The sequence below is a fragment of the Pristiophorus japonicus genome, chromosome 7 (genome assembly GCF_044704955.1).
Source record: "Pristiophorus japonicus isolate sPriJap1 chromosome 7, sPriJap1.hap1, whole genome shotgun sequence".
In the NCBI taxonomy this organism is placed as follows: Eukaryota; Metazoa; Chordata; class Chondrichthyes; family Pristiophoridae; genus Pristiophorus; species Pristiophorus japonicus.
The window spans coordinates 91936776-91955454 of NC_091983.1; the positions used below are offsets into that span (position 1 = coordinate 91936776).

The 18679-nt window shown below is 43.1% G+C and overlaps 1 protein-coding gene across 3 annotated transcripts in view; it reads left to right on the forward strand.

Annotated features, from left to right (window-relative positions):
• gareml (GRB2 associated, regulator of MAPK1-like) overlaps positions 1 to 18679 on the forward strand; it is a 287623-nt gene that overhangs the window by 98896 nt on the left and 170048 nt on the right. For 2 of the 3 annotated variants that reach the window (XM_070884410.1, XM_070884411.1), the window contains exon 2: positions 16894 to 17034. In XM_070884410.1, the coding sequence (XP_070740511.1) occupies positions 16894 to 17034 (141 nt within the window). Of the gene's footprint in view, positions 1 to 16893; positions 17035 to 18679 lie in introns of those variants that run through there. The other variant, XM_070884412.1, reaches the window with a different exon arrangement.

Below are 18679 nucleotides of genomic sequence, written 5' to 3' on the forward strand. Positions count from 1 at the left end.
AGGACTTATGGGTCAGCAGTCATGACCAAGATGGCATGTAAGATCTGATTCCATGGTTCTGTGTACCGGAAGAGAAGGTGTACCACTTGCAAGGAGGAAGCGTTGAACTGGGAGACTAGGTTCCATGGCAATTTTTTTTTGGCTTCCAATTCCATGCTCTTCTATTGTTAGTGAGGTGAAGTGCTTGCGTCCATTTCCTGGGCGAGCCTCATTAAGGCTTCAGATTTAATTAAAAAATATTTGAAAGTACTTGTGCTAGATTTACTCTATTTTCTTTGTGTACCCATTTAGAATGGGAGGAAGGGAAGGTACAGGAACTCTTAAATAGCCTTAATTAATCAACAGTGTATGGCTTAATATACAAATAATGTCTCAAATACATGAGGATGATTTTGAAATGATCAGTCAAGTAGCTGCAACAGACGGGTACCCTTCCCACCACTATATTTAACCCAGGTCATCGCTGATATAGATGTTGGACACTGCTTCACCACGACTCCCGACAGAAATCTTCATCAAAAGCAAACCACTGCAGATGCTGGAAATTTGAAATAAAAACAGAAAATGCTGGAAATACTCAACAGGTCAGGCAGCATCTGTGGAAATCACCAGCATGGTAAAAAGGGCAGAAATCTTTATCGATGACAAATTGCTGTGTGTTTTTGCAGCTGCTGTAAAGCTTGACGGCTCAATGGAGAAAAAAAACCTTTCATCCAAATTAGAGAAATTACACCGCAAAATGTTACTCTGGGATTTTCTGGAAATATTTCCTTTAGCCAAACAAAAAAATTTTGTCTTACATTATTTCAACTTATTTTCTGATTGCCTGTAGCAATTATGATGACTTTTAACATGCAATTATTATAACAGTGACAAAATTAAACAAATAATTAAAGTACAGACTTAAGGGGATGCCCTGCACTTTGTATTCCGTGTCCATTAATGGTAGCAAGTACAATCAAACTGCAAAGAGAATTAATTTAAATATTAATTATCCACTCTTTTTAACATGCTGGTGATTTTAATCATCGTTATTTATATTAGCAGTGGTTGCACATTTACAGCCCCAAATGTGTGCTTGTATTATAGAGGACTAGACTAAGATGCATAGGTGAGAAAGATTCAATGCAGAAGCTAAGGCTGGAGAGCACAGTAACATATGTGAAACACTGAAAAACACACGTGAAGTGCTGGGAAAAACTCAGATTACATGATTGAACCTTTCATGAAGGATTGTGAGAACTTAAAGGGTAATGAATAAACGTGCCAATTCTGGAGCCTTCTGTTAACAAGAGGAAAACAAGCATGTAAAATTCTTTGTCATACGAATATGTTCGGCCCACTTTAATCCCTGGTTGGAAGAATGTGTGCTGTAGGTTCATACTTATTGACCGAGTTAAGGGAGTTCTTCCGTGTCCTGGCTAATTTTTATTCCTCAACCAACATCACTAAAGCAGATTATCTGGTTAATATTACATTATTGTTTATGAGAGCTTGCTGTGTGCAACTTGGCTGCCATGCTTTCCACACTACAACAATAACGTAACTTCAAAAGTACTTCATTGGCTGTAAAGCACTTTGCGATATCCTGAGGTTATCAAAGGTGCAAAATAAATGCAAATGTGTTGTTTCTTCTTTCGTGACAACTCTAATAGCTTCCAGTTCCATCAAATATCGAGCAATGCCTCACTGCAGTATTTTGAGAGACAGGAGTTTTGAAAAGCAATATCTAGGAGATACAACATTGCAAGCATCTCCCTACAATAACTTTCCTTTTTAATGAATGACAAGAATGATTAACAAATCTGATTTCACTCTGAGAGAATTATATAGTAAATAGCTCAGGCTAGCATCTCTTTCAATAATCTCATTAGTGCATTTGGAACGCTGTCAGCAGCAGATCAATGTCAAATGTGGAGCCTGAGCCAGATTTTAAATGATTTTCTTTTGGGATTCAACAAAATGCACAGCCGACTGGTTTTTCAAGTTTAGAAGATTATTGGTTCCGCATGGCTAATTGGGAAGGAAAAGGTTTAGGACCTACTTTGTAGTGGTAGAGGACAGTATCATTAAGGGGATTGATATGGTTCTCTGCAGCCGAGAGCGTGAGTCCCGAAGACTGTGTTATCTGACCGGTGCCAGGATTAAGGACATCTCCTTAGGGCTGGAGAGGAACTTGGAGTAGGAGGGGGAAGATCCAGTTGTCGTGGTCCACGTGGGTACCAACGACATAGAAAGGACAAAGAAAGAGGTTCTGCTGAGAGAGTATGAGCAGCTCGGGGCCAAATTAAAAAGCAGGACCACAAAGGTAATAATCTCTGGATTACTACCCGAGCCACGAGCAAATTTGCATAAGGTAGATAAGATCAGAGAGTTAAACACATGGCTCAAAGACTGGTGTGGAAGAAATGGGTTTTGGTACGTGGGACACTGGCACCAGTACTGGGGTAAGAGGGAGCTGTTCTGTTGGGACGGGCGCCATTTAAACTGTGCTGGGACCAGGGTCCTGGCGAATCGAATAACTAGGGCTATAGAGAGGGCTTTAAACTAAATAGTGGGGGGGAGGATTCAGGTGAGCGAAAATTTATAAAGTCAAATAATAAGGAGAAGGCAATAGATCAGGGTAGCACTGGGGGAAATGAAAACCAGAATGTGACAGGAAAGGGCAGAATGTATAAACATAAAGGTGAATCAGATAGTGGGATCAAAGCAGGAAAAAATGGTAAAAAAAACAAGTTTCAAATCTCTTTATCTAAATGCACGTAGCATTCGTAACAAAATAGATGAATTGACAACACAAATAGACACAAATGGGTATGATCTGATAGCCATTACAGAGACATGGTTGCAAGGTGACCAGGACTGGGAACTAAATATTATGTGGTATTTGACAATTCGGAAGGACAGACAAAAAAGAAAAGGAAGTAGGGTAGCACTATTATTAAAGGATGAGACCAGTGCGTTAATGAGAAACGACATTGGCTCAGAAGATCAAGATGTTGAATCAGTTTGGGTGGAGATAAGGAAAAATAAGAGGAAAAAGTCACTGGTGGGCATGTCTATAGGCTCCCTAACAGTAGCTACAGTGTTGGACGGAGTATAAATCAAGAAATAATGGAGGATTGTAATAAAGGAACGGCAATAATCACGGGCAATTTTAACCTTCATATTGATTGGACAAAGCAAATTGGCCAGGGTAGCCTTGAGGAAGAGTTCATAGAGTGTATCCAGGATAGTTTCCTTGATACTTGTTGTGGAACCAACCAGGGAGCAGGCTAACTTAGATCTGGTACTGTGTAATGAGACAGGATTAATAAATGATCTCGTAGTAAAGGATCCTCTAGGAATGAGTGACCATAACATAGTTGAATTTTAAATTCAGTTAGAGAGTGAGAAAGTTGGTTCTCAAATCAGTATCCTAAGCTTACATAAAGGAGACCACAAAGGTATGAAAGCAGAGTTGGCTAAAGTGGACTAGGAAAATGGATTAAAGTATGGGACAGTTGATGAGCAGTGGCAGACATTTAAGGAGATATTTCATAACTCGCAACAAAAATATATCCCAATGAGAAGGAAAGACTGTAAGAGAAGGGATAACTATCCGTGGCTAATTAAGGAAATAAGGGATGGTATCAAATTGAAAACAAGCACGTACAATATGGCCAAGACTAGTAGGAGGCCAGAGGATTGAGAAACTTTTAAAAGCCAGCAGAGAACGACTAAAAAAATGATAAAGAGAGGGAAGAAAGATTATGAATGTAAACTAGTTTGAAATATAAAAACAGATAGTAAGAGTTTCTGCAGGTACATAGAAACAAAAAGACTGGCTAAAGTAAATGTTGGTCCCCTGGAGGATGAGATGGTGCAATTAATAATGGGGACCAGGGAAATGGCAGAGACATTGAACAAATATTTTGTATCGATCTTCACGTTAGAAGACACTAAAAACATCCCAGTAGTGGATAATCAAGGGGCTATAGGTAGGGAGGAACTTAATACAATCACTATCACTAATGAAGTAGTACTCGGTAAAATAATGGGACTAAAGGCGGACAAGTCCCCTGGACCTGATGGCTTACATCCTAGGTTCTTAAAAGAAGTGACTGCAGAGATAGTGGATGTATTGGTTGTAATCTACCAAAATTCCCTGGATTCTGGGGAGGTTCCAGCAGATTGGAAAACCGCAAATGTAACACCCCTATTTAAAAAAGGAGGCAGACAAAAATCAGGAAACTATAGACCAGTTAGCCTAACATCTGTCATTGGGGAAATGTTAGAGTCCATTATTAAGAAAGCAATAGCGGGACATTTGGAAAAGAATAATTCAATCAAGCAAAGTCAGCATGGTTTTATGAAAGGGAAATCATGTTTGACAAATTAGCTGCAGTTCTTTGAGGATGTAACAAGCAGGGTGGATAAGGGGGAAACCAGTGGATGTGGTGTATTTGGATTTCCAGAAGGCATTCGATAAGGTGCCACATAAGAGATTACTACACAAGATAAAAGTTCACAGGGTTGGGGGTAATATATTAACATGGATAGAGGATTGGCTAACTAACTAGAGAGTCGGGATAAATGGGTCATTTTCCGGTTGGCAATGTGGGGTGCCGCAGGGATCGATGCTGGGTCCTCAACTATTTACAATCAATATTAATGACTTGAATGAAGGGACCGAGTGTAATGTAGCCAAGTTTGCTGATGATACAAAGATGGGTGAGAAAGCAAATTGTGAGGAGGACACAAAAATTCTGCAAAGGGATATAGACAGGCTAAGTGAGTGGGCAAACATTTGACAGGTGGAGTATAAGTGGGAAAATGTGAGGTTATCCACTTTGGAAGAAAAAATAGAAAAGCAAATTATAATTTAAATGGAGAAAAATTGCAAAGTGCTGCAATACAGAGGGACCTGGGGTTCTTGTGCATGAAACACAAAAAGTGAGTTTGCAGGTACAGCAAATAATCAGGAAGGCACATGGAATGGTGGCCTTTATTGCAAGGGGGATAGAGTATAAAAGCAGAGAAGTCCTGCTACAATTGTACAGGGTATTGATAAGGCCACACCTGGAGTACTGCGTACAGTTTCAGTCTCCATATTTAAGGAAGGATATATTTGCATTGGAGGCTGTTCAGAAAAGGTTCACCAGGTTGATTCCGGAGATGAGGGCGTTGACTTATGAAGATAGGTTGAGTAGGTTGGGCCTGTTCTCATTGGAGTTCTGAAGAATGAGTGGTGATCTTATTGAAACATATAAGATAATGAGGGGGCTCGACAAGGTGGATGCACAGAGGATTTGGTGTCCCTGCATCATACTACAAACTCACACGAGGCATGTACTGCAGACACAGTCACTAAGTGACCGTAACCTTTATAGCCAGGACCAAAGAGTGCTGACCCTGGGTGGGACCTCCCCTTTTATACCTGAAAACCTAGGTGAGGAGTGTCTCCCACAAGTTCACCCCCTGTGGTCAGGGTGTGTATTTCTAGGGTATAAGTACAGTGTACAGGAGTTGCATGAAGGTTATAGTTACATGAAGATTACCGTTGCATGATGGTTACATACATGACAGAGGATATTTCCACTCACAGGGGAAACTAAAACTAGGGGACATAGTCTCAAAATAAGGGGCCCATTTAAAACTGAGATGAGGAGGAATTTCTTCTCTCAGCGGGTTGTAAATCTATGGAATTTTCTGCCCCAGAGAGCTGTGGAGGTTGTGTCATTGAAGATATTTAAGGCAGAGATAGACAGATTTTTGAGTGATAAGGGAGTAAAGGGTTATGGGGACCGGGCAGGGAAGTGGAGCTGAGTCCATGGTCAGATCAGCCATGATCTTATTGAATGGCGGAGAAGACTCGAGGGGCCAAATGGCTTACTCCTGCTCCTATTTCTTATGTTCTTGTGTTCTTACTACACGAATAAAGCAGCTCAATTGTTGCATTGGGTCTCAAACCTGAGGGATGTTAATCTGATATTTTAGTATGAATTCCACATTTATCGCCAGTGTTTTCCTCATACTGATTTAAGCTTTAAGGTAGCAGATGTAACTCCGCTATTTAAGAAAGGAGGGAGAAAGAAAACGGAGGACTACAGACCACTTAGCCTGACATCCAGAGTAGGGAAAATGCTAGAATCTATTATTAAGGACGTGTTAACGGCACTTAGAAAATAATAATAGGATTGGGCAGAGTCAACATGGATTATGAAAGGGAAATCATGTTTGACAAATGTGTTAGAGTTTTTTGAGATTGTAACTAGCAGAATAGTTAAGGGGGAACCAATGGATGTAGTGTATTTGGATTTTCAAAAGGCATTCGATAAGGTGCCACACCAGAGGTTATTAAACAAAATCATGGGATTGGGGGTAATATACTAGCATGGATTGAGGATTGGTTAATGTATAGAAAACAGAGAGTAGGAATAAACGGGTCATTTTCGGGTTGGCAAGCTGTAACTAGTGGGGTACTGCAAGGATCGATGCTTGTGTGTCAACTATTCACAATCTATATCAATGATTTGGATGAAGGGATAAATGTAATATATCCAAGTTTACTAACAACACAAATGTAGGTGGAATGCAAGTTGTGAAGTGGATGCAAAGAGGCTTCAAGGGGATATAGGCAGGCTAAGTGAGTGGACAGGAACATGGTAAATGGAATATAATGTGGAGAAATGTGAAGTTATTCACTTTGGTAAGAAAAATAGAAAAGCAGAGTATTTTTTAAATGGTAAGAAATTGGGAAATGTTGGTGTTTAGAGGTACCTGGGTGTCCTTGTACATGAATCACTGAAAGTTAACATGCAGGTACAGCAATCAATTAGGAAAGCAAATGGTATGTTGGCCTTTATTATAAAAGGATTTGAGTATAAGAGTAAAGGCGTCTTACTGCAATTATATAGGGCCCTGGGGAGACCACACCTGCAGTATTGTGTACAGTTTTGGTCTCCTTACCTAAGGAAGGATATACATGCCATAGAGCGAGTGCAACTAAAGTTCACTAGAATGATTCCTGGGATGGGAGATTGTCCTATGAGGATAGATTGAGTATACTAGGCCTATATTCTCTAGAGTTTAGAAGAATGAGAGGTGATCTCATTGAAACATTCTTACAGGGCTTGACAGTGTAGATGCAGAGAGGATGTTTCCCCTGGCTGGGGAGGCTAGAACCAGGGGTTACAGTCTCAGAATAAAGGGTCGGCCATTTAGGACTGAGATGAGGAGAAATTTCTTCACTCAAAGGTGTTGTGAGTCTTTGGAATTCTCTATCCCAGAGGGCTGTGGACCCTCAGTCGTTTAGTATATTCACGAGAGAGATCGCTAGATTTTTCGGAACAAAAGGAATTAAGAGATATGGAGATAGTGCGGGAAGGTGGATTGAGATAGAAGATCAGCCATGATCTTGTTGAATGGCAGGGCAGGTTCGAAGGGCCAAATGGCCTACTGCAGCTCCTTTTTCTTATGTTCTTTAATTTTTTTACATTTTTTTCGCTCACCATTTAGTCTGATTTATTGCCCTTTGGAGGACGCTTCGCATTGCACACACCTTCCAAGGAAGGGGAGGGTGTAGAGGTGGTACAAGAATCATTGGAAGTTCAGGGGAGCTGAAAGAGATGAGGGGGAGTGGGGTGAAATTTTACTTGTGCTTACAATGGGTGACCTTGCCACCCGCCTGATACTGGTGTCATGAGCACCTCAGTTAGGGCTTCATTTGGGTGCTGCCATTGATCTGTGGACATCTCACTGCATTTGGGAATTTGGCTGAGTTCCATGTTAAGCCTGTTGGCAGGTATGGCCTGGTGTGGGAAGGGGTGGGATCTGATCCGAGAGGGATTGGAGCTCAGGCCCGCTGCTGGCTACAATAGGCAGCAGAAAAAAATCCCCCCCCCCCACAATTTCTGGGTCTTTTCTGGAACGGCCAGCAGCAGTCCCTTTCAGGACAACTAGTTAGGCCGGTCACTTCTGCCCATTTATGCCTGAAAATTGCAAATGGGATCCGATAACCTTGATTTGTATATTTAAGTAGCAGTATGCCTAAACAGGCAGAAATACTGTTTGTCCATTTACAGGCCCATCTAAAAATTACATCAGCCAGGCATGAGTATTAATCAGATGGACTCGATGTCCCAAACCCATCAACTTTCAACTGCTGGCTTCTGTTTTCAGGTTCAAAATGGGCTGCACACATTCTCCAAATCCAAAGATTGAAGGCATTGTAGTTTGATACATTATATCTTCCTATCCTCACTCCACTTTCTTTACCATTACTTGTGTTGATGAAGACAATTTTCTGTTACAAGTTCATGTCCAGCAGAATCTGTTTTATGACCCGCAAGAATCACTAGAGAAAGGAAATTATTAGTCTATTTGTCAGCTAAGTTCAACCTCCTGTTTGGGATAATGTTTACTCATTGCGCAGTACTATATGGCACCCAGTTGTCTAGTAGGCTTGATGTTTGTGTTAACTGACATTTAAAACATATCTGTGTTTAGTGAGATGCAGAATAATACTGGAAATTTGCATAATTTTATCTCATTTTAATTTGATTACAAGGGGTGAATTCGTGAAGATCAATATCCTGAAATGAAGGTTTCAGTAAATTATGGAGTTCACTATGTGTAAACATGAAAGTATTTTCATTTATGCCATTGAAGCTGGGAAGAGTGTGCAATGGCAAGATTTAGGAAGATACATAAGAACATAAGAAATAGGAGCAGGAGTAGGCCATACGGCCCCTTGAGCCTGCTCCGCCATTCAATACGATCATGGCTGATCCGATCATGGTCTCAGCTCCACTTCGCTGCCTGCTTCCCATTACCCCTTATTCCCTTATTGGTTAAGAAACTGTCTATTTCTGTCTTAAATTTATTCAATGTCCCAGCTTCCACAGCTCTCTGAGGCAGTGAATTCCACAATTTACAACCCTCAGAGAGAAGAAATTTCTCCTCATCTCAGTTTTAAATGGGCGGCCCGTTATTCTAAGATTATGCCCTCTAGTTCTAGTCTCCCCTACAGCATTGGGAAACCCATTGTGTTGTCATCAAGTTCATTATTACAGAATCTTCTCTTTGCCAATGAATAGTATTTGATAGGGTAATCAGGGCAATATGTCTGATTTATTTTTAATGTTCTATTATTTGTTATCTGAGAGAAGTTGGTCCCGGTAGTAAATACAAATAACTTTTTTAACTAAAGCAATTTTTCATTTAGGTTAATTCAAGAATACTGTAGATTTTGCTCATCAGACACATTCCTCCTGAAAACAGCAGACAAAATAACATTCCATTTGCCCGTGACTCTGGCATTGAGCCACAGACTCAATTAGAATACTGCAGTGAACTTCAGCCAAGATGCAGTTAAGATGCAATTGCACTACTTTGTGGTTAGTACTTATGTTTAATAAAATTGGAATCCTCAATCTTACTGGGTGGGGAGAGGGTTGAAATAACTATTAACACACAAAAAGTGTTTTTATCCTCATAGTTTGAAAATTACTGACCTGTTGCAAGAATTGTTGCCTATGTATGTTGTACAGTTTTTTTTATAGTATCTTTAATTTGCTTCACAAGGGAAGAGTATTAGGTGCCGAGTAGAAATTGGGAGAAGAGCTAGGGGAAATGATGAAAGAGATGGCTTTTGGGAAGGCTTTTGAAGGTGGGAAAATGTAGCAATGGTTTGGGTTGGGTGATTCTAGAGTGTAAGGCATTGAGGCTAGAATGCCATTGAAAGTGGAGCAAAGAGAAAAGTCCAGGTTCAGAAGAGCAGAGGATGCAAACTGGGACATAAGACTGGAGAAGGTGTGTAGCGATATGGTGGAGTGAGGTCATGGAGAGATTGGTAAATGAGAATGAACATTTTAGAATCAATATACTGAGTGATGGGGAGCCAGTGGGGGTCAGAAAGGACTGGGCTGATAGGTAAGTGTGACGAGTTTGAGGTAGGATGTGGGTAGCAGAAGTCTGGCTCAGTTAGAATTTATGTAGGGTGTAGATGAGAGACCAGCAAGTGTCTTGGAAAAATCCAGCCAGAGGTAAGGAAGATATGATTGAGAGTTTCAATAACAACAGGTGTGATGTAAAAGTAGAGATGGAAGCGATGGCAGAAATAAGCAGTCTTGGTCGTGGATTCGATCTAAGATTTACAACTCAGCTTGGGCTACACAGGACCCATACAGGACCCATACATTGCACACTGTTGGGTTGTGTATGAGCAAGCAGCCAATGAGGGGAATGGAATCGGGTTAAAGTGCAGAGTTTCTGGTTTCTTGTTCATTTTTACCTGGAGGAAATTCTGGGCAGTCTGTAACTTGATATCAGTCTAGCGATAGGCTGTACACAAAGGAGACCAAGGAATGCTCCGACAAATATTTATTTTACCACCGGATCCAATTTTGTAATAAGAAAATAGCAGAATGTTTGCTGTTGCAGGCATGAGCTAATGCAGAGCCTCCCAGTACCTTGAATTTTCCACAGCTGTACTTGAGCCAATCCAAACAAAAAATATTAGAGGTGCGAGTACTGCACAGCGGCAATAGGCAGGTTTGAGCTGATATTCTGTGTTTGGTAGCTTTCGAAGTGGCTCAGCACCAATACTGCAATTATGTTCTTCGTCACCACTCACTTGTGCACTAGTTCTAACGCACCTGTGAATCAACTTCTAGATTCCTGAGAATGCTTTAAAAAAGGAGAAAAAAGATTAACACATAATTACTGCATCTCTCTGTGTTAAGAGTAACTTTACCCTCAAGGTGTTCTGTTAATAAAGTATTATGTAAGATGTTGAACCACAGAGTGCATGCAATGACATCAGCTAGTAGCTGGCAATATTATACTGAGATCATGACATCACCAATGTGCAAACTGCAAGGGTAAAGTCAATCATAATTTTTCTGTGGACGGATAATTTTGGATGTCTCCACTGGCAGCACGCATTGTTAACATTGACCCTTCGAATCCACACACACTACACTAAAATGGTAATGCATCTAAAACAAATAATCCTGAATGATAGACTATCCCATATGATCAATGGTGTCAGATTTGTATTTGGTTTCCAATCTAGAATCTGGATGATCAATGTACCTGTTATGTACTGTTATCCTAATTGATTACAATGTGAAGGCTGATGTGTATTTGTACATTTGCAACATTGGTTTGCAGAAATAACAGAGGAAATACATCTTGTTTGAACAAGTATGATACCATAAATACAGAGACATTGGCCTGGATTTTATGGTCAGTGGCGAAGGAACGGCGCTCGCCATTCATTACACTTACAGCTGCCCACAGACCTTCGTGGGCTTTTGTATGGTAACTTACAATATTTAGAGTACCATTTTAGCACGGTGCCCTCTACTGTGGAACTGGGACCTGTGTGAACAGGGAAAGCAACAGTGTGTCTCTTCAACCAGCCAGATTGAAGAATCTTTACTGATACAAGCAGGGGCTGAAATTGCCCACCGCCCCAAACGAGTCACACCTACCGTTTTCGAACAGTTCCGTCCACTCCAATGCATGGGGCGGACAATCCGTAGAAATTCAGGTGTTGGTACTTTTTTCCTGAGTGCGGCGGAAGTGGTTATAAACATCGGGGCGGAAGTGGGGGCGGGTCAGAGTCGCCGTTGCTAGCGGAACGGAAGTGGGGGTGGAGCAGTGTGACCGATGCTGCTGTCATCGCGCTGGCTCGTCGCAACGTCCCTCCCCATTAGTTAAAGGGGAGGGCTGCTGCGAAATTTGCAGCCACTTTAGTCGCAAACACTGGGCCACCAGGGAGGGTTTCGGCTGGGCCAGTGGCCTGGCACCCGAGAGGGGGTGCCAGGCTGCCTGTTGGCGATGCAGCTGAACCCGCGGCCATAATTGTCGGCCCAACATGGCAGTTGAGCGCCACCTCCCCTTGAAGGGCAGCCACAGAAAGGACACAGACAGGAAAAGCTGTTAGTGGCAGTGACCAGCGGCGGGGCCGCTCCCACAGGGCAATTCTGGGAAATGGGCAATTTCCCGTGGGGCAATTTCGGGAAGGGGTCGCCGCCGGTCGGTACGGGGTTGGCGCGTGCACACCATGGCAGGAAACTGGGCAGAGTGGTCCCCTACACCGCTCCAAACCCGAGGAAGGGCACTTTTTAAAATGGTGGCCCCTCCGCGGAGACGCGGCAGCCATGCCGCACCGACCCATTGGCCGCCGCTTTCAGGCAGCCACGGGCCTTATAGAAAGAGGTAATTTCAGCCTCGGAGAGTCTCAGCCAGGAAGGGTAAGTTAAAATATTGAAATCAATGTAAAATTGTGTACAGAAAGTGAAATAAATAGAGGGAAAGAAAGATGGGATTAAGTGAGAAAGAAATGAAAGAGACAGAAAGAAAAAGTTAAAAATAATATTTTATTCATTAAAAAAAAATCTCCAACAGCAATTAAAATCTGAAGGAATGAGACTCCACACTTGTAAAAATACATTTTCAGGGCCAGAGAGGTTGTTGGCAGTAATTAAGACTTATCATGCCATTAAAAATGCACTCATACTTGAATGTACATGCCCTAACTTTTTCTGGCATGTTTGGTGGGTATTTAGTGGATGAGTACTGCAAATTCACGCTGTTCATATGTTTGAATGCTGAGTCTCTCGGCAAGGTGCCAGTGTAGCGAAACTTGTGGAGGACCAGGGCAACTCGGACAGCATCTTCCTGATTTCCACATTTAAAAGCATATGTGTGGATGCTGGAAGTTGCAATACAAATTACTCCTTAATCACAGTGAGCGTTGATAGCCTCACCTTTATTCCTACCGCAAAATCCGGATCATTGTAAATGGCATCAACTCATTTTTCCGAGCTACAAGAAACTGCTAAAATATTGATTCTAATTGCTCAAGCTTCATTCCCATGATTAATGGCAATCTCATAGTTTGTGGCATCTTCCAAACTCTCTTGAGTATATTTCAGCCGTGTGGCATCTGCCCGGACATCTGTCTTTGTCTTACACTCTGTTTCTGTTTCTGTCTCCGTCTTGTCTCTCTTTCATTCCATTTGCATTATAATCCTACCTTAATAAGTGTAGCACTAATGCTTTGATTAAACGTTTAGCTCCAATTTAGTAATAGAAACATAGAAATATAGAAAATAGGTGCTGGCCCTTCGAGCCTGCATCACCATTCAATATGATCATGGCTGATCATTCAACCTCAATACCCCACCCCTGCCTTCTCTCCATACCCACTAATTCCTTTAGCCGTAAGGGCCACATCTAACTCCCTTTTGAATATGTCCAATGAACTGGACTCAACAACTTTCTGTAGCAAAGAATTCCACAGTTTCACAACTCTCTGGGTGAAAAAGTTTCTCCTCATCTCGGTCCTATATGGCTTACCCCTTATCCTTAGACTGTGTCCTCTAGTCTGGACTTCCCCAATATCGGGAACATTCTTCTTGCATCTAACCTGTCCAATCCCGTCACAATTTTATATATTTCTATGAGATTCCCTCTCATTCTTCTAAATTCCAGTGAGTATAAAGCCCAGCCGATCCAGTCTTTCTTCATATATTAGCCCTGCCATCCCGGGAATCAGTCTGGTGAACCTTCGCTGCATTCCCTCAATAGTAAGCACGTCCTTCCTCAGATTAGGAGACCAAAACTGCACACAATACTCGGGGTGTGGTCTCACCAAGGCCCTGTACAACTGCAGCAAGACCTCCCTGCTCCTATACTCAAATCCCCTCGCTATGAAGGCCAGCATGCCATTTGCTTTCTTTACTGCCTGCTGTACCTGCATGCCTACTGACAATGACTGATGTACCATGACACCCAGATCTCGTTGCATCTCCCCTTTTACTAATCTGTCACCATTCAGATAATAATCTGCCTTCCTGTTTTTGCCACCAAAGTGGATAACCTCACATTTATCCACATTATACTGCATCTGCCATGCATTTGCCCACTCACCTAAGCTGTCCAAGTCCCCCTGCAGCCTCTTAGCATCCTCCTCGCAGCTCGCACTGCCACCCAGCTTAGTGTCATCTGCAAACGTGGAGATATTATATTCAATTCCTTTGTCTAAATCATTAATATATATTGTAAATAGCTGGGGTCCCAGCACTGAACCCTGCGGCACCCCACTAGTCACTGCCTGCCATTCTGAAAATGACCCGTTTATTCCCACTCTTTGCTTCCTGTCTGCCAACCAGTTCTCTATCCACATCAATACATTACCCCCAATACCATGTGCTTTAATTTTGCACACTAATCTCTTGTGTGGGACCTTGTCAAAAGCCTTTTGAAAGTCCAAATACACCACATCTACTGGTTCTCCCTTATCCACTCTACTGGTTGCATCCTCAAAAAATTCTAGAAGATTTGTAAGCATGATTTCCCTTTCATAAATCCATGCTGACTTGGACCGATCCTGTCATTACTTTCCAAATGCGCTGCTATTACATCTTTAATAATTGACTCCAGCATTTTCCCCACCACCGATGTCAGGCTAACCGTTCTATAATTTCCTGTTTTCTCTCTCCCTCCTTTTTTAAAAAGTGGGGTTACATTAGCTACCCTCCAATCCATAGGAACTGATCCAGAGTCCATGAAATGTTGGAAAATGACCACTACTATTTCTAGGGCCACTTCCTTAGTCTGCATCCCAGAGTATTATCAGGCCCTGGGGATTTATCGACCTTCAGTCCCTTCAATTTCCCTAACATCATTTCCCTCAGTTCCCCCTTCTCGCTAGACCCTCGGTCCCCTAATATTTCCAGACGGTTATTTGTGTCTTCCTTCGTGAGCACAGAACCAAAGTATTTGTTCAACTGGTCTGCCATTTCTTTGTTCCCCATTATAAATTCACCTGAATCTGACTGTAAGGGACCTACGTTTGTCTTCACTAATCTTTTTCTCTTCACATATCTATAGAAGCTTTTGCAGTCAGTTTTTATGTTCCCAGCAAGCTTCCTCTCATACTCTATTTTCCCCCCTCCTAATTAAACCCTTTGTCCTCCTCTGCTGAATTCTAAATTTCTCCCAGTCCTCAGGTTTGCTTCTTTTTCTGGCCAATTTATATGCCTCTTCTTGGATTTAAAACTTTCCCTAATTTTCCTTGTTAGCCACAGTTGAGCCACCTTCCCCATTTTATTTTTACTCCAGATAGGGATGTACAATTGTTGAAGTTCATCCATGTGATCTTTAAATGTCTGCCATTGCCTATCTACCGTCAACCCTTTAAGTATCATTCGCCAGTCTATCCTAGCCAATTCACGTCTCATACCATCGAAGTTTCTTTTCTTTAAGTTCAGGACCCTAGTCTCAGAATTAGCTGTGCCATTCTCCATCTTAATGAAGAATTCTATGATATTATGGTCGCTCTTCCCCAAGGGGCCTCGCACGACCAGATTGCTAATTAATCCTTTCTTGTTACACAAGACCCAGTCTAGGATGGCCTGCTCTCTAGTTGGTTCCTCGACATATTGGTCTAGAAAACCATCCCTTTTACACTCCAGGAAATCCTCCTCCACAGTATTGCTACCAGTTTGATTAGCCCAATCAATATGTAGATTAAAGTCACCCATGATAACTACTGTACCCTTATTGCATGCGTCCATAATTTTCTGTTTGATGTCATTCCCAATCTCCCTACTACTGTTTGGTGGGCTGTACACAACTTCCACTAATGTTTTCTGCCTTTTGGTGTTTCACAGCTCTACCCATATAGATTCCACATCATCCACACTAATGTCCTTCCTTACTATTGCGTTAATCTCTTTACCATTAACGCTATCCCACCTCCTTTTCCTTCCTGTCTATCTTTCCTGAATATTGAATACCCTTGGATGTTGAGTTCCCAGCCTTGGTTACCCTGGAGCCATGTCTCCGTAATCCCAATGACATCATATCCGTTAACAGCTATCTGCGCAGTTAATTCATCCACCTTATTACGAATGCTCCTCGCATTGAGACTCAGCCTTCAGGCTTATTTTTTTAACACTCTTTGTCCTTTAGAATTACGTTGTAATGTGGCCCTTTTTGATTTTTGCCCTTGATTTCTCTGCTCTCCACTATTGTTTTTCTCTTTCCTACCTTTTGCTTCTGCCCCCTTTTTACTTCCCTCTGCCTCCATGCATAGATTCCCATCCCCCTATATAGTCATATTAGTTTAACCCCTCCCCAACAGCACTAGAAAACACTCCACCTAGGACATTGGTTCCAGTCATGCCCAGGTGCAGACCGTCCGGTTTGTACTGGCCCCACCTCCCCCAGAACCGGTTCTAGTGTCCCAGGAATTTGAATCTCTCCTCCTTGCACCATTCCTCAAGCCACGTAGTCATCCTGCGATTCCTGCTCTGACTAGCATGTGGCACTGGTAGCAATCCTGAGATTACTACCTTTGAGGTCCTAGTTTTTAATTTAACTCCTAGTTCCCTAAATTCAGCTTGTAGGACCTCATCCTGTTTTTTACCTATATCGTTGGTCTCTATATGCACCATGACAGCTGGCTGTTCACCCTCCACCTCCAGAATATGCTGCAGCCATTCCGAGACTTCCTTGACCCTTACACCAGAGAGGCAACATACCATCCGGGAGTCTCGTTTGTGGTCGCAGAAACGCCTGTCTTTTCCCCTTTCAACAGAATCCCTTATCACTATAGCTCTCCCACTCTTTTTGCTGCCCTCCTGTGCAGCAGAGCCACCCACGGTGCCACGGACTTGGCTGCTGCTGCCTTCCTCTGATGAGCCACCTCCCTCAACAGCACCCAAAATGGTGTATCTGTTTTGGAGGGAGATGACCGCAGGGGACCCCTGCACTACCTGCCTTCCCTTGCTCTTCCTGATGGTCACCCATTTATTTGTTTATTTGTATAATCCAAGTCTCTGGATGTTTTATCAGAATCCACCCATATGTATGCTTTGGTCTGTTTTGCAGGAGAATACATAGAGGGATTGACCGAACAGGACCTACTCCTAATCCATTCGTGTAGGCAGTGGACTACAGTAACTGCACACAGCTTAGAGGAGGGTCACTATGTGATTGGACCGAAGATCGACATCCCTCTACAATACCTAGGTAAGATAAACAATAAGATGAAAAGACTGAGAGTTGCTTGTTTCCAAATTTGGATGGAGTGCATCGGTTAATCCAAAACTTGGACAGCATGGTGTTGAAGCTCAATTTCATCTTCTGTACCCAACTCTACATTTCGGGGGCTAACGAATTTCTGGGCCATAGAGATTAAAATGAGCCAAAAAAAGGAGGCTTATGACAAATATAAGATTCCTAAAACAATCGAGAACCAAGCTGAATATAGAAAGTACAGAGGAGATCTAGAAAAAGAATAAGTAAGGCAAAGAGAGAGGATGAGAATAGATTACTGCCAATGTAGCAGTAAAGGAGGATGTAGTAGCGATATTGGATGGTATAAAGATAGATAAAGAGGTATGTTAGGGTTTTCAGTCTTCAGGGTAGAGGAGTAGCCCGGTCTGGATGGGGTGCATCCTGGGTTGCTGAGGGGGGCGGGGATGAAGGTTGCGGGGGCTCTGGCCGCAGTCTTCCGGTCCTCCTTCGATGTGGGGCTGGAGGACTGGAGAATTGCGGATGTTGCACCCCTGTTTATGGGGGGGGGGCGGGGGGGAATGGGCCTGAGTGTTGCGGGGGCGGGGGTGGGGGATGGGTCCGACTGTTGCAGGAGTTGGGGAGGGGTGGGTGGATGGGCCCGACTGTTGCGGGACGGTTGACCTGACATCGGTGGAGGGGAAACTTTCAAAGACAGTGGTCAACTAAACAATTGACTGGCATTTGGAAGAGTGTGGGCTGATGGATGAGCGTCAGAGCAGACTTGTTGGAGGCGGGTCGTGTTTGTCTGACTTGATTGAGTTCTTTGATGGGGTAGTATGGTTGACGTTGTGCATGTGGACTTTCAAAAGTCTGGTGTTTGATGGAGTGGCACATGGTGAACTTCTTGGCAGAGTTGGGGCCCCTGGGATTGGGGAGACGGTGGTGGCGTGTTTGCGAGGTTGGCTGGGCAGTCGGGGTTGAGTTGGAGGACAGATAGTTGTGGTGAATGGTTGTTTTTTGGACTGGAGGGAATTGTGCAGCGGTGTTCTCTAGCGGTCATAATTGGGATCACTGTTCTTTTTGGTATATATTGATAACCTGAAATTGGGTATGCGGGATGCGAATTCAGAGTTTGTGGATAGGAAGGGGCTGGGAGATGGGCTGGAAGGTGGAGGATGCGTTGGTGGTGGACTTAAGGGGGCGTGAATGGGCTAGTGGGGTGTGCAGACACGTGACAGGTGAAGTTTGGGGGGGAGATGTGGGGTGGTGCATTTTGGTGGGATGAGTGGGGAGAGGCAGTGTAAGCTAAGTGGTTTTGGAGGGACGTAGGAGCAGAGGTGACCTGCAGGTGTGTGTGCTCGGGTCCTTGAGGGTGGCAGGACAGGTTGGGAAGGCGTATGGGATCCTGGGCTTTTTGGGCGGAGGCATGGAGTGTGGGGCAGGGAGTTGTGCTAAACCTTTATGGAGCACTGGTTGGGCCTCGGCTTGAGTGTTATGTTCGGCTCTGGGCACTACACTTTAGGAAGGATGTCAAGGCCTTGGAGAGACTGGAGAAGAGATTTACTAGAATTGTACCAGTGATGAGGGACTTCAGTTACGTGAAGAGACTGGAGAAGCTGGGGTTGTTCTCCTTGGAGCAGAGAAGGTTAAGAGAAGA